General features: G+C 36.0%; 1 protein-coding gene across 1 annotated transcript in view; it reads left to right on the top strand.

Annotated features, from left to right (window-relative positions):
• Positions 1-14034, top strand: part of TTBK1 (tau tubulin kinase 1) — a 120748-nt gene that overhangs the window by 43506 nt on the left and 63208 nt on the right. The window contains exons 4-6 of the mRNA XM_070734578.1: positions 2005-2078; positions 3119-3259; positions 5526-5630. Coding sequence (XP_070590679.1) covers positions 2005-2078; positions 3119-3259; positions 5526-5630 — 320 coding nt within the window. The remainder of the gene's footprint in view (positions 1-2004; positions 2079-3118; positions 3260-5525; positions 5631-14034) is intronic.

Genomic DNA, 14034 nt, shown 5'->3' with positions numbered 1-14034 from the left:
ACAGATGATGTTGTTAATATGGCTCTGCACTACATCCTACAACATCTTGAATCTCCAAAGACCTACGCAAGGTTCCTCTTTGTAGACTTTAATTTAGCATTCAATGCCGTCATATCGGACATTCTTCTAACTAAACTAAATCAGCTAGCGGTACCTGAACACACTTGTAAGTGGATCACAAGCTTCCTATCAGACAGGAAGCAGCAGGTGAAGCTAGGAAAAATCACATCAGATACATGTACAATTAGCACAAGCCCCCATCCCCATATTTTCACCACTTCCCCTTATATACCAATGACTACATCTCAAACTATTGAGGACGTGTATACTACATGAGTCAAAAAGAGGGCCATTAAAATATTTACTGACCTCTTGCATCCTAGACATAAATTGTTTCAATTCCTACCCTCAAAATGACGCTATAGAGCACTGCACACCAAGACAACTAGTCACAAGAACAGTTTTTTCCTGAACCCCTTCACTCTGCTAAACAACTAATTCCCTCACCACTGTCAAACTATTCGCTAAGGCTGCATCACTAATTAATTAATTAATTAATTAATAAATATGCCGCTCACACTGAAATGGACTCTTGGCGGTTAACAACAATTATAAATATAATACTGACAAAAAGAACAATAAAAGCATCAATAAAATCTACAATACAAAAATTACTATATAAAGAAAACCATACGTACTAACATTCAATCCTAATACGATTACTATTAGTCTTCTCATAGTTCCTATCAACCATCTCCTCCCACTTATGATTATATGACTGTAACTTGTTGATTGTATCCTTATGATTTATGTTAATATTGATTGTTTCCTGGTTGTCTATTCGTATCCTATGACAGTCATTCTAGTCTTATTTTATTTGGAGGAGCATATTGTCTGTTGATTCTGAATGTCCAGAGTCACAGGGCATTGCCTTTCCTGGATGAGAATTTTCAGCCTTCAAGGATTGGTGAAGGGAGGGCATGATATCATGCCAGATTATAGGATCCCTGAAAATAGCCAAATAGCACTTTCTAACTAAGAGAAGAGCATTGATCTGGAAATCATGTAACAGTCCAATCTTGCTGATTGGAGGAAGCCTGATGGTTGGAGTAATAGGAAGTTGGCAAGGCAAGTTTTTAATTCAGAGGGAAAAAAGGGCAGCAAGAGCTAATTGTAAGTCCAAGTACAGGTTCAACTGAAGTACTTTATATTCACCAAGAATTGCTATAAAAACATACCATGTATTTAGGCTACATTTTCCTGTCTTCTTTTAAAATCTAAATTCAAATGAGCTGAATCACTTGAAGCAGCTTCAGCACAGTTCAGAGTACATAATTATTCAGAAAGAGACATGAAAATAGATTTCTAAAGGGTAGTTCTGACAGTGATTTGTGGGGATTTTCAGTGGAAGTTTAGCTTAGCAAGGGGATGTAGGTATGAAACTGTTTGGTTAAAATAGAAATAATCAGTGTTTAGAATTTATAATCTTGGCAGCTGTTTCTCATGAGTTCCCCTTGCTTGATATCAGATACTGATTTCAGTTTCTGGACAATAAGGATGTGATTCCAGTGACCAATAGCTTAAAATTGATTGGGTAAAAATAGCTTGGATAGAACCAGGTGGAATTGGCAGGTGCTTTTTCCAAAGATAACAATTAAGGCAAACAGCTCATTCTCAGAAAGGAAGATAAAAATAGGGCAAAAAAAGAAGCTCAGGTTCCGTGTTGTGTACGAACTACATGGAATGATTCAGGAAACTAAAGCAATCCTGTGTGTGTGAGAGTGAGAGAGAGAGTGAGAGAGAGAGAGAGAGAGTGAGAGAGAGAGAGAGAGAGAGAGAGAGAGAGAGAGAGAGAGAGAGAGAGAGAGAGAGAGAGCTCCCTTGAGCTTTGTTCTTAGAAGTCACAGGGATTCTGGAAGACCCTTTGAAAAACACCTCTTATAAGATGATAGTGGCAAGCTACCTGCATTCTGATTGATTTAGCATGGCATTTACATTTTGCAGGGAAAGATCATGTTTGCAGATTTATTGGCTGTGGAAGGAATGAGAAGTTCAATTATGTTGTTATGCAACTTCAGGTAAGCTTTTCTGCTTTTTTAAAAAACTTCATAATTGTATTTGCCATATCCTCAGTGATGATACGGAATCTTATCCAGATAATCGGTTTTACAGACAAGCCAAACATGTGGAATTTTTTTTCTCTTTTGAAATACGATGGAGATGGAAACGGACTAGCAAGGAGGAGTTGAAAGGAATCACTTTCTCTTTCCCAGGGTCACCTGAAAGTCTCAGAAGGCTCTACTAATGCGGACATTTGCCTCTGAAATTAAGGCAGGATGGCTGTCTTTACAAGGATCCAGAGGATATGGGAAGAGGACTGTTTGACTACTCTCCTATCATTGTTTCTTTTCTTTTTCCACAATAATGTTACAGTTCTTTCCATTCTTCCTGCCTCACAATAGATTAATAAAGTTAGAAATGACCATACAGATCATCTAATTCATCCCTGTATTCCATGGAGGACCTATTAAAGCTTCCTTGACAAATTACTATTCAACCTCGATTGAAGACCTCTAATGGTTCACTGACATATAATCAGTAACTTCTTCCTGAATCTTCATTTTTGTAATTTTCATTCATTGGTTCTGGGGCAATAGAGGAAAACCCCTCACTCCTTTCAAATGTCATTGTTGCTATTTGTACCTCCAAAATTGCAGGTTATGGAGATGCCAACTGATTCTTTGCTCTGTTTATTTTCATTTTTCAGCAGATAAAGGAGAAAAATCTGTTTTTTTTTGTCTTTTTAAATTAATGAAATTGCTTACCTGTCTACCTTTGGATGGACAATCTTAATAGTGATAGCCAAAAGACATAGTTCAGTTGTTCTTCCTTAACAGATTTGTTTTCCTTACAAATAAAGACCAGCATTGATTGAACAGCAGATTGAACTTCCAGCTATATCTGCAGAGGATTGTTGGTCAGAATGAGCCAAGAAGAATCTGTTTGACATCAACATAATGGATTCAAACAGAACATCGTTTTCCCCTTCCATCTGGTGGATTAAATAATATCTGCTGATAAAATCTTGTATAGAAATCTGATATTCATTTATTTTCAGGGCCGGAATCTTGCAGACCTCAGAAGAAGCCAGCCTCGAGGAACTTTTACACTGAGCACAACTCTTCGATTAGGCAAGCAGATTTTAGAATCCATAGAAGCCATTCACTCAGTGGGATTCTTGCATCGAGATATCAAGCCTGTAAGTAGATTCTGATAGCTGACCTTCTGTACATAGTTTGCTTTACCTGTCATTAATGTTTATTAAGAACAATTCTCCTTGAAGTTGGAAAACATACCTCTCGGGCATTGCATGAGTTTTAGAGAGAGAAATGCATTCATGAAATGCATATAAAAGCATGACTTTATTATTTTGGGATAGATAAGGCCTCACTTACAACATGGGTCTGTGTATTTAACTACCTCCAAGTCGCAAAGCCATTTTACCATTTCATGTTTTGTGATCACTTTCTCTATCAATAAATGAGAATATGCATACATAGTGATATAAAAAGATCAGTAAACAAAAAAGACAGTAATAGCTATACTACAACCCTGGTGGGAGGACTAAGTTGTTAGTTTTACTTAAAAAATGAAACTATTCTTATGAAATGGGTTGGGGCTTTCAAAGAGGATTCCTTCTATGATTCCCTTTTCAACAAAGGACATTCAAATTCAGATAGGAATTTCAGAATTATTCTTAGTACAGTACTTACATTTTGAGAAAACACAGTATTTATTACATTTATATCCATTTATTTTTGTATAAGCTCAAGCAATGTACATAATGCTGTCCCCTGTCAGGTGGGTTGGATAGAGAAAGAGAGTGACCCTGAGATTCATGCCTAAATGAGAGCTAGAACTCAGTCTTCCTGTTTCTAGGTTAACACATTAACCATTATACAAAACAAGCTCTATTTACACCAGTAACACTTTCTCCAGCTAATCTCTTAAACTCCTAAGTTTGTGCATATATTTATTTCTTGCAAGAATTGGATTGATATCCTTCTTTTTGATCTAAGCACTGTTGAAAATCCAGGGTCTTTTGGGGCTGAAAACATACCTTTACCGAGTCTGGTTTTCAGGAGTACATTTACCAGTGATGGCATGCACAATTGCATACTGCTCACCTTCTTATGTGCATCCAACCCTTGTTTTTCTTATGTATAGACTTTGTATGCATTCCCACATAATCTTGTATTAGTGTACAAAGATATAATATTAATATAAAAACCCTTTAAAAGGAAAAAAAGGAATTCTTCCCCTTTAGCAAGCAATGGCAAAATATTGGTGTGTTTCTGTCCTTTCTCCAGATCAGAAAATATAACCATAATCAGCTGTACTAGATTTAGAAGAGATGGAAATATGGTCTAATTGTTTGCTTATTCTATCTTGCCAGTATTGCTTTTCTGTCTATTGTGCCATCCTCATTACAGTCATCTCTATATCACTTTCTCATCCCTTTTGTTTTTGTTGTACTATAGCTTATATTTGAAAACGGCATATATAGTTAATATTCTAGGACAGTGATGTAAAACCTTTCTTTCCTCAGATGCCAAAAGAGTGTGTGCATGCGCTATTGCGCGTGCCCGAGTGCCCACACCCAGAATTCTCCCATCCCCTCTCCCGGAGGCCCTCTGAAGGCCAGAAATGACCTGTTTCCCAACTTCTAGTGGGCCCCATAGCCTCATGTTTCACCCTTCCCAGGTTCCAAAGGCTTCCCTGAAGCCGGAGGAGGGTAAAAACGCCTTCCCCATCCCCCTGGAGGCTCTCTGGAAGCCAAAAACACCCTCCTGGAGCCTCTGCGTGAGCCAAAAATCAGCTGGCTGGCACACACATGCACGTTGGAGCTGAGCTAGGGCAATGGTTCACATGCCAGCAAATATGCCTCCGTGTGCCACCTGTGTCACCCATGACATAGGTTCACCATCATTGTTCTAGGAGCTAGAAATAAAATACAACCTGATATTTGAAGAAAAGTGGGTTCAGAATGATATCAGATTCAACAGATAAATATATGGCAATAGGAAACATACATACCGGTAAATGTATAATTACAGAATGATTGCATTGGAAAAAAGTTAAGAAAAAATCTTGGAGTGATTACAAACTGAATATGAATTAACAATGTGATGCAGCTGGAAGAAATATGATGTACAAGGATGTTTCCTACATCCTGGTAATTAAATCAGTTTATTCTGCTTCACTCTGCTTCTTCTAATGTTATATTCAGTTTGGATATTAGATTTTAAAATGGGTTTAGAGAAATTGGAACAAATTAGAGAAGGGTAACAGGTTCTCCTTTCAGATGACTAGAAACAGAGAGATTGAATTGAGATTGGTTTATTAATCTATCAGGCACCTATTGAAGTAAAATAGTAACTTGAACAGATTTTGAATAGTGGCTTTATCATCTGTGAAGGTATACTGATATATTAACAACTTGTTATTGTGTTGCTCCTGTTTAGTCTAATTTTGCCATGGGACGCCTGCCTTCAACCTACAGGAAATGTTATATGTTAGACTTTGGTCTGGCCCGGCAGTATACCAATACTAATGGTGAAGTCCGACCTGTAAGTGATGTCTTTTCTATTTCCTTTTCTGTCATTGTAACAGATTAAAATAACCATTATATTTTTATGAGTGTCCTTGGTGCTCTCCGACCTTGGTTCTTCTTTTCTTGCAGACATGTCATTACCAAACTAGGCAACATCAACAATGCACTGATGATGTTACTTAGTTTGGTAATGAAATGCCTGCAATAAAACAACCAAGCTCAGAAAGCACCAAGAATTCCACCAAACGTGAGCTGTAAATATTTATTTTATCAGTATCATTATATTTTTACACTTTTTATTATTTCCATTTATATGCTGCCAGTCGGTGTATTTGTGCATTTTTATATTGCCAGTCTGTATACATGCCAAAGGCACACAGAACACTGTATATTTATGTACAGCATTCCATGTTCCTTTGGCATAGAGCCTTGCTGGCCACTGTGGAAATTGTCTTTGGACAATGCTGGCTCCTTCTGTCAAGAAATGGAGATGAGCACTTTGCCCTAGTGTTGGCCATGACTGATAGGGAAACTTTTCTCTTTTATTACTGCCAGTCTTCCCAAGGGCACTGTTGTATTATTCATGTTTGCAGTGCTGTCACTTTAACATACCAATTTGTTGAGATGAAAATGAATATGATAGATTCTTCTAATTGCAAAAGAGTTATTACTGTACATATGATTTCATAATAAAATATTACTTTGCACATGTCTTGTCACTTTATCAGTTACTTATAACAGTACTAAAAAAGAGAACATTGTATATTGTTCTTCCTTTTATCCCATTAACACCTTTTGTAGAAGATTGCTTTTATTTTTTATTTAAAAATAAGCATACTGCTCATGTTCATTCAGAAGAAGTAAATCTGCACCTAACAATGTTGTGAGTGTGTAGTGGCATATATAACTGATTTTATTTTTTTTCTCCTGCTACCATCCCAAAAAATCTTCAGGAGGTTAGAAGAAACTGCTGAAGAGCAAGGGTCCACTGGTATAAGATTCTTCTGTTCAAATTCAGTGATTTATGATAGCTCTTTTGTGCCTTTCTACAGTATTTCAGTATGGTTTGCAGCATAAGAATAATAAACAGATTTAAAAACTGTTAAAACAAGTAGGTGTTCAATCCCACTGGTGATAATAACAAAGGTTATTTGGAATTGGACTGTTGTAATAGCCTTATTAACTGGTATCGGTTTCGGCAATAACAGAACCTCTTAGGAAAGGTAGCCTGTTCTAAAATAATGAGATTGCAGTGGAGAAATAATGCATTGAGAGTTCTCAGACCCTCAAAAAGGAGGGGGAACCTTAGGTACCTCATGAGCTGAGCTGGTTTATTTGAAGGAATGATTCCTCAAAATACCTTGTAAACAGGATGAAAAGTACTTAAAACCAGTATTTTGTATTTAACCTTTTAGAAACTAATGTAATAATGTATGTTTATTTATAAAATGTATTGCCAGATACTTGAAAGGTTGCAGTAATTAAACATTACCACATCTACAATATGGTTAATAATTAAAGTATAAATGAAAAAAAAAATCAATAACTGAACTGGGCATCCTAATGCTAGTCATAGACCCCTCTGAACAATTTGATTTTCAAAAATATATAAATTACAAAAACAATATTGAACACAGCTTTACTATCAAGGGGAAGCTATTCCACTGATAGGTAACCAGTTCTAAAATTCAGCCCATTTAAGCCTCTGAATCTTATTTATCATTGAAATCATCAACATTATTTTCTGTTAGAGACAACTCAGGTGTGACAGGTCTGCTTGTGGAAGGAGATCCGGCAGCATATTTATACCAAGTCTTTCAGATTTTATAAATAATAATCACATGGTAATTTTGAGTTATATCCAGAAGTTAATACCTATACAATATTCCTGATGATGATCAGCGAACACCTAGAAGCAAACAAAGTAATAATCAAAAGCCAACATGGGTTTGTCAAAAACAGATCAGGCGAGACCAATCGTATTACATTATTTGACAAAGTGACAAAATTAGTGGACCAGAGTTAATATAATTTGCTTGGACTTCAGTAAGGCATTTGATAAAGTAGACCATAACCTACTACTTGATAAAATAAAAAAATGTTGGTTAGACAGCATTACCATCAGATTTATTTATTTATTGGATTTGTATGCCGCCCCTCTCCGTAGACTCGGGGCGGCTAACAACAGATGGATTCATAACTGGCTGACCAAACGCACTCAACCTGTAGTCCTCAATGGACCTGCAGCTACATGGAGTCAAGACTCCAGAAGATAGTTTAGAGATACAGAAGAATCTTGACACATTTGAACATTGGGCACTATGTAACATAATGAAATTCAATGGTGAAAACAACAAGACTCTACATTTAGGCATGAAAAACAAAATGCACAGGTACAGTATATGTTGTACCATGCTCAGTAGTAGTAACGGTGAAAGAGATCTTGGAGTCAGAGCGGACAACCATTTAAATATGAGCCAGCAATGTGCAGAAGCTGCCAAAAAACATAGTTATAGGCTGCATAAACAGAGGGATAGAATCAAGACAACATGAAGTATGAGAAGAGAGCTGGGGTGGCGCAGCAGGTAGAGTGCTGTACTGCAGGCCACTGAAGCTGACTGTAGATCTGAAGGTTAGCGGTTCAAATCTCATCCCCGGCTCAAGGTTGACTCAGCCTTTCATCCTTCTGAGGTTGGTAAAATGAGGACCTGGATTGTGGGGGCAATATGCTGGCTTTGATAAAAAGTGCTATTGCTAACATGTTGTAAGCCGCGCTGAGTTTAAGGAGAAGGGCGGCATAAAAATCAATCAATCAATCAATCAATCAATCAATCAAACAAACAAACAAACAAACAAATAAATAAGGTTCCTTCCAACTCTGTTATTCTGTTATTACCGGCTAATAACTGGATGCTGTATTCTGTATTAATTAAAGCTTCTAAGAAGTCTTCAAAGGCATCTTCAATTAGAATGGATTGGTCCAAACTAGTGGTGATGGAGCATGAGTTATTGGTAAGATATCCTCTTGCTCTAAGAAGATCCATAAATGGTCATCAGCCAGCTGGCCAAATAGTCCACCTGTCTTTCAAGTAGGACCGGTGAGTTCAGAAGGATCCTCGATTGTCAAAGTCAACATTGGACTAGTCAAAATATCTGAATGGATAAAGTGCAACTTAACCTTGCTGGGATTAACTCCCAACAGCCTTCAGATACTACAACAAAATGCCAATAGCATTTCCTATTTGATGATGGGATAGGGTTACGATGCAGCATTGGGTATCATCATGATACCATGAATCAATGCTTACTGTACCCATTGACTTCATGTAGCTTTGAATGGGTAAATATTTAATATTATATCTGCAATATTTTCTATACATATCTTTCAGGATTGAAGGTAGGCATTGTAATTAATCACTGCATAGATACTGCTCCCAGTATTTGCCAAGATTTTAATGCGGTCAAATGAGAATTCTCAAGATGAGCCCAAAGAAGAGCTGAATACTGAAGTTTCTTATTCCAAAAGTGACCAAATCTAGGATTAAAGCTTAATGATAAACTTAGCTTGAAAGTTTGAAAAGTTAAATCCGTCTATTTTACCAAGTAATTGTACTTTGTGCAATAAAAGCTCTAAGTACTAATATAATTATTCTCTATTTCTACATTTTCTTCAAATTTTATGTATCACAATCTTTTCTTCAAAATGTTTTTAAAGAATAGATTGTGATACAGAGCCCAATATTCAATATGTTAAAGATTAACTGCAGAGCAAATCTGCAAACAATACTGTTAAAATCATTTCATCCCTCTCCTTTTTTAAATAGTTACCACTTAGGTATGCCAGATAGCTAACTATTTGATTTAAATAAAACAGCCAACATTAAAACCACAATTTAAAATTAGTTCAATAAATACATTAAACTATATCAATAATAGAAAACACTGAAAGTTAATTTAAGAGCCACTTAAGTTGTCAGTCTCTTTTAGACACCACATCCGTAATAAAAAGGTTTCTTTGAGATCACACAAACTTGCCAGGATAGTATGGAAAAATGTAAGATTTCTCAAAGCTTAGTCCTGTTTATATCTTTGAGATGCATAATTAAAACTGTGTTCTGAAATTTAGTCTGGTAGCAATTGAGGTTGTGCAATGTTCCTTTATAGCCATCACTATCATTGGTCTGGCTCGTAACATTCTGGAAGTTTATTTTATTTTTTTAATATTTTCTTCCATAACCCAACCTATTGTCCCAAATAAAGTATAGCTATGGCATCCATGTGGGAGCAGTTGTTTAGCAGAGAACCCTGTGTATCTCAGAGATGAATCCAGGGGAACAACCAAATAGACAGTATTGGTTTCCAAGGTGAATGAAATAGAAATTGAAAAAATACAGTTCAGGTTGAATTTCTATTATTTGACTGATCAAGACATATTTCTGTTTGGATTAAACTTTAGGCTGTTTCCTTTGTTGTGTGAATTATTATCCTCTACCAAGGACTTACATTTGAAAAGCTTTATTAAATTATTTTAAAAAGAAAGTGCATGAATCTGAATTCACTAGCACATATTGGCAGTGTATCCCAAAATTCCAGATGCTTTTTCCTGTTAGTTGTATGTACATTAGGTGGTATAAAGGATGAAATAGAATTGTGAAGGATACTATAGTGTCAATGTCATAGGCCACAGCTATCATAAAGATGAGTTCATTCTCCATCATGACATATCTTTATACCACAATGTGTACTCTATCTGATAGCACAATTATCAGAGCAGCTCAATAGTCTAAACATCCAGCCAGAGAAGCAGTGGGGACAGTTGGCAGCAATCATTTGATGAGATGCTAAAGTTGCCTCAAATAATTATGCTGAGGGAACTAAAAAAGACAGAGAAGTTGCCAACTAAATTTTAACTTGAGCCCTTACCTAACTGCTTTGGAAAATTCAGTGATAGTGATATTTTTAAGGAAGAGTACACTCTCAGTTTAAGTGGAAGCATTGCAGTTGTTGGCAGGATGATAGTTAATTCCAGAATTGTAGAGCAGAAATCTAAAAGAAACTGCTATATTTATTTATTTATTTATTTATTTATTTATTTATTTATTTATTTATTTATTTATTTATTTATTTATTTAATTATTTAATTAGTTATTTAGCTATTTATTTAGCTATTTATTTAGCTATCTATCTATCTATCTATCTATCTATCTATCTATCTATCTATCTATCTATCTATCTATCTAGTCAGTCCAATACAAATTGAAAGATAAAGAGAATAAAAATGTGTAGTAGTAAATATCAGGGAAGGGATAGAAGAAGAGCTATGAGAATAGAATACATCAATGAAGAGTAGAGGAAGGATATATGAATGGGAGAAAAGATATATAAAATATAGGAGAGACAATTGGACAGGGGACGGAAGGCACACATTCCATCCTCTTTTTGAAAACAGACACAGGATGGAGACACAGAGGGGAGAACTGTACATCTATATCATTAACTGAATTCTGCTTGTCTGGGAAAATCAGACTTTCAAAGAAACTAATATAGTTCTACCTTTGTTATAGCACTTAGAACTTGTATTCCATTTCACAGTGCTTCACAGCCCTCTTTAAGCGATTTACAGAGTCAGCATTATTGCCCCCCAAATGTGGATCCTCATTTTACCCACCTCAGTGGGATGGCTGGCTGAATCAACTTTGAATGTGGTGAGATTTGAATTGCCAAACTGCAGTCAGCCAGCAGTCAGCAGAAGTAGCCTGCAGTACTGCACTCTAACCACTGTGCCACCATGCTAATAATTTTTTTAAAATTTTATTTTATTTTATTTTACTTTTATTTATTTATTTATTTATTTATTTATTTTGTCCAATACCCAAATGAATTATAGAATTAAAGGTTATAGAGGAGATACTTATAGTAAAATATATCTAAGAAACAATAGAAAAGAAGATATAGTAATAGAACACATCAATGAAAGAATAGAAGAAGAGATATAGGAATAGAAGAACGGTATAGGAGATATAGGAGAGCAATAGGACAGGGGACGGAAGGCACTCTAGTGCACTTGTACTCACCCCTTACTGACCTCTTAGGAATCTGGATAGGTCAACCGTAGATAATCTAAGGGTTTGGGGATGACACTATGGAGTCTGGTAATGAGTTCCATGCTTCGACAACTCGGTTACTGAAGTCATATTTTTTACAGTCAAGTTTGGAGCGGTTAATATTAAGTTTAAATCTGTTGTGTGCTCTTGTGTTGTTGTGGTTGAAGCTGAAGTAGTCGCCGATAGGCAGGACGCTGCAGCATATGATCTTGTGGGCAATACTTAGATCTTGTTTAAGGCGTCTTAATTCTAAACTTTCTAGGCCCAGGATTGAAAGTCTAGTCTCGTAGGATATTCTATTTCGAGTGGAGGAGTGAAGGGCTCTTCTGGTGAAGTATCTTTGGACATTTTCAAGGGTGTTAATGTCTGAGATGCGATATGGGTTCCAAACAGATGAGCTGTATTCAAAGATGGGTCTGGCAAAAGTTTTGTAAACTCTGGTGAATAGTGTGAGATTGCCAGAGCAGAAGCTACGTAGGATTAGATTTACAACTCTTGAAGCCTTCTTGGCTATATTGTTGCAGTGGGCTTTGGCACTTAAATCTTTTGTTATTAGTATACCAAGGAAAATATATATAGTATATAAAGGAAACAGTCAAAACACAAGAGTGTTTTGTTTTGTCTTGACAGCTCTGAAACATGTCAATGCCTTTCCAGATTTTTCTTGGGTAAAACTTTGAACGGCCAAAATTTCCAGAATGGTCCAACCAATGTTCCAAGTTACCATATGTATGTTTCTTGCACAAAACAAAATACATTTTCTCAGTTACAAACTCTTCCACATAAAGGCTTTGGTGCCCCAAATAGAAAAGTAGTGTAAAGGGGGGGGGGTACTATAGACACTCTCATGACGTTCCAAGGAGTGTGTGTAGATAGGTGGCTCATGTCTGCCATATATGGGAATGCTCCACATCTCTGGCTGCTTCTTTATGGCTTTGCCTTGTTCCTTCTCTTGAGATAGGCAGAGAAGCTTCAGCTATTGCTTCTGCCTTTCCCAACTAGCCAGGCTGCTAGTGGTAGCATTAGATTTTGCAGGCAGAATGTACAGAATGAGATGGCAGCCACCCTTTCTCTTTCTCTTTTTTTTCCTCCTGCCTTATTTTCTACACAAGGAACAAAAAAAAACCCTAGAAAAGCTTCCAAACCGTAAGAACAGTTTGACATTGAAAGCTGTTATCTAAAATACCGCATGCAGTGATACACATTGCCTTAGATTGCCATTGATACTGGGCTCATCTATCTTGATAGTGTGATGCTCCTCTCAGTTTAATAAACCTTACTGAAAATTATTTGTCTTTCTGGAGAGCATTTCTGAAACGATGAAACATACTCAGCATTTTATCATGAGAAGTCTCTCTTGTTTGCATGAATGGAAAACTTTGCATGCTGCTGTTCTGCTAACTCAGCTCCAGCTTATTGATTAAAGCTATTTCCTCATGAATCAGACTGCATTGCAGCAGTTTGTAATACTTGGCTTAAGGATATTGCATATATGTGTAAGTGTGACTTAGTTTCTGGATTTGACTGTATGGCTGAAGCGGAATGTGACATAAAAGTGCTTGATAAGCTTTGTCTAAATCAGAAATTTGAAGAAGAAAAAACCCAACCCCACAACAAAATCCTGTTTATAACGTGACAGGTTTTTTAGTTAAAAAAAAAGAAAATAAAATATAATCTTTATTGAAGATAAATAGGGGAGGGGATACATAAAGCAAAAGGACTATGCGAATATTGGTACAAATGTATATGAATTTAGAGTATACAGTTATAAATCAAACTATGTACTTACATATATAAAAGGAAATAAAGCTAAAGAAAGAGAAAGAGAAGGAAGGAAAAAGAGAAAAGAAAGAGAAGAGGAAAAATTAAAAATAAAAGAAAGAAGAAGAAAGAAAGAAGAGAAAAATTCATATCTATAAATTTATCAAATGTCGTAAATAGTGTTAATACTTACCTTGCAGGGGAGATAGCTTGATCATGACTGTTTTTTAAATAGAGCATCCAAATCCAAAAAAGAAGATTGTTACTAATTCTGGTATTTCCTAATATTGATACAAATGTTTATTAGTCATCATTATCACTCCAAGACATAACAGTTGGTAATTAATCATTGTCTCTGTAGTTAAAGGCATTTCACATTATTTAGATTACCAATTCCATTTCAGTTTTATTTGGTTCTCAGAAGCTTTCCTAATTTTTGCTCTAAACAGAGTAGAAAAATTTGCCTGCTAATTGAGGTGGGTGGATGGAAACCATCACTTATATGTATCTCTGTTCTTTTTTATTTGCAATTAGTCATGTTATGTTTGAGTTTAT

Source organism: Erythrolamprus reginae, chromosome 1, assembly GCF_031021105.1.
Source record: "Erythrolamprus reginae isolate rEryReg1 chromosome 1, rEryReg1.hap1, whole genome shotgun sequence".
Taxonomy (NCBI): domain Eukaryota; kingdom Metazoa; phylum Chordata; class Lepidosauria; order Squamata; family Dipsadidae; genus Erythrolamprus; species Erythrolamprus reginae.
Note: the sequence above shows the minus strand (reverse complement) of the source record. Positions and strands in the feature narration are given on the sequence as shown.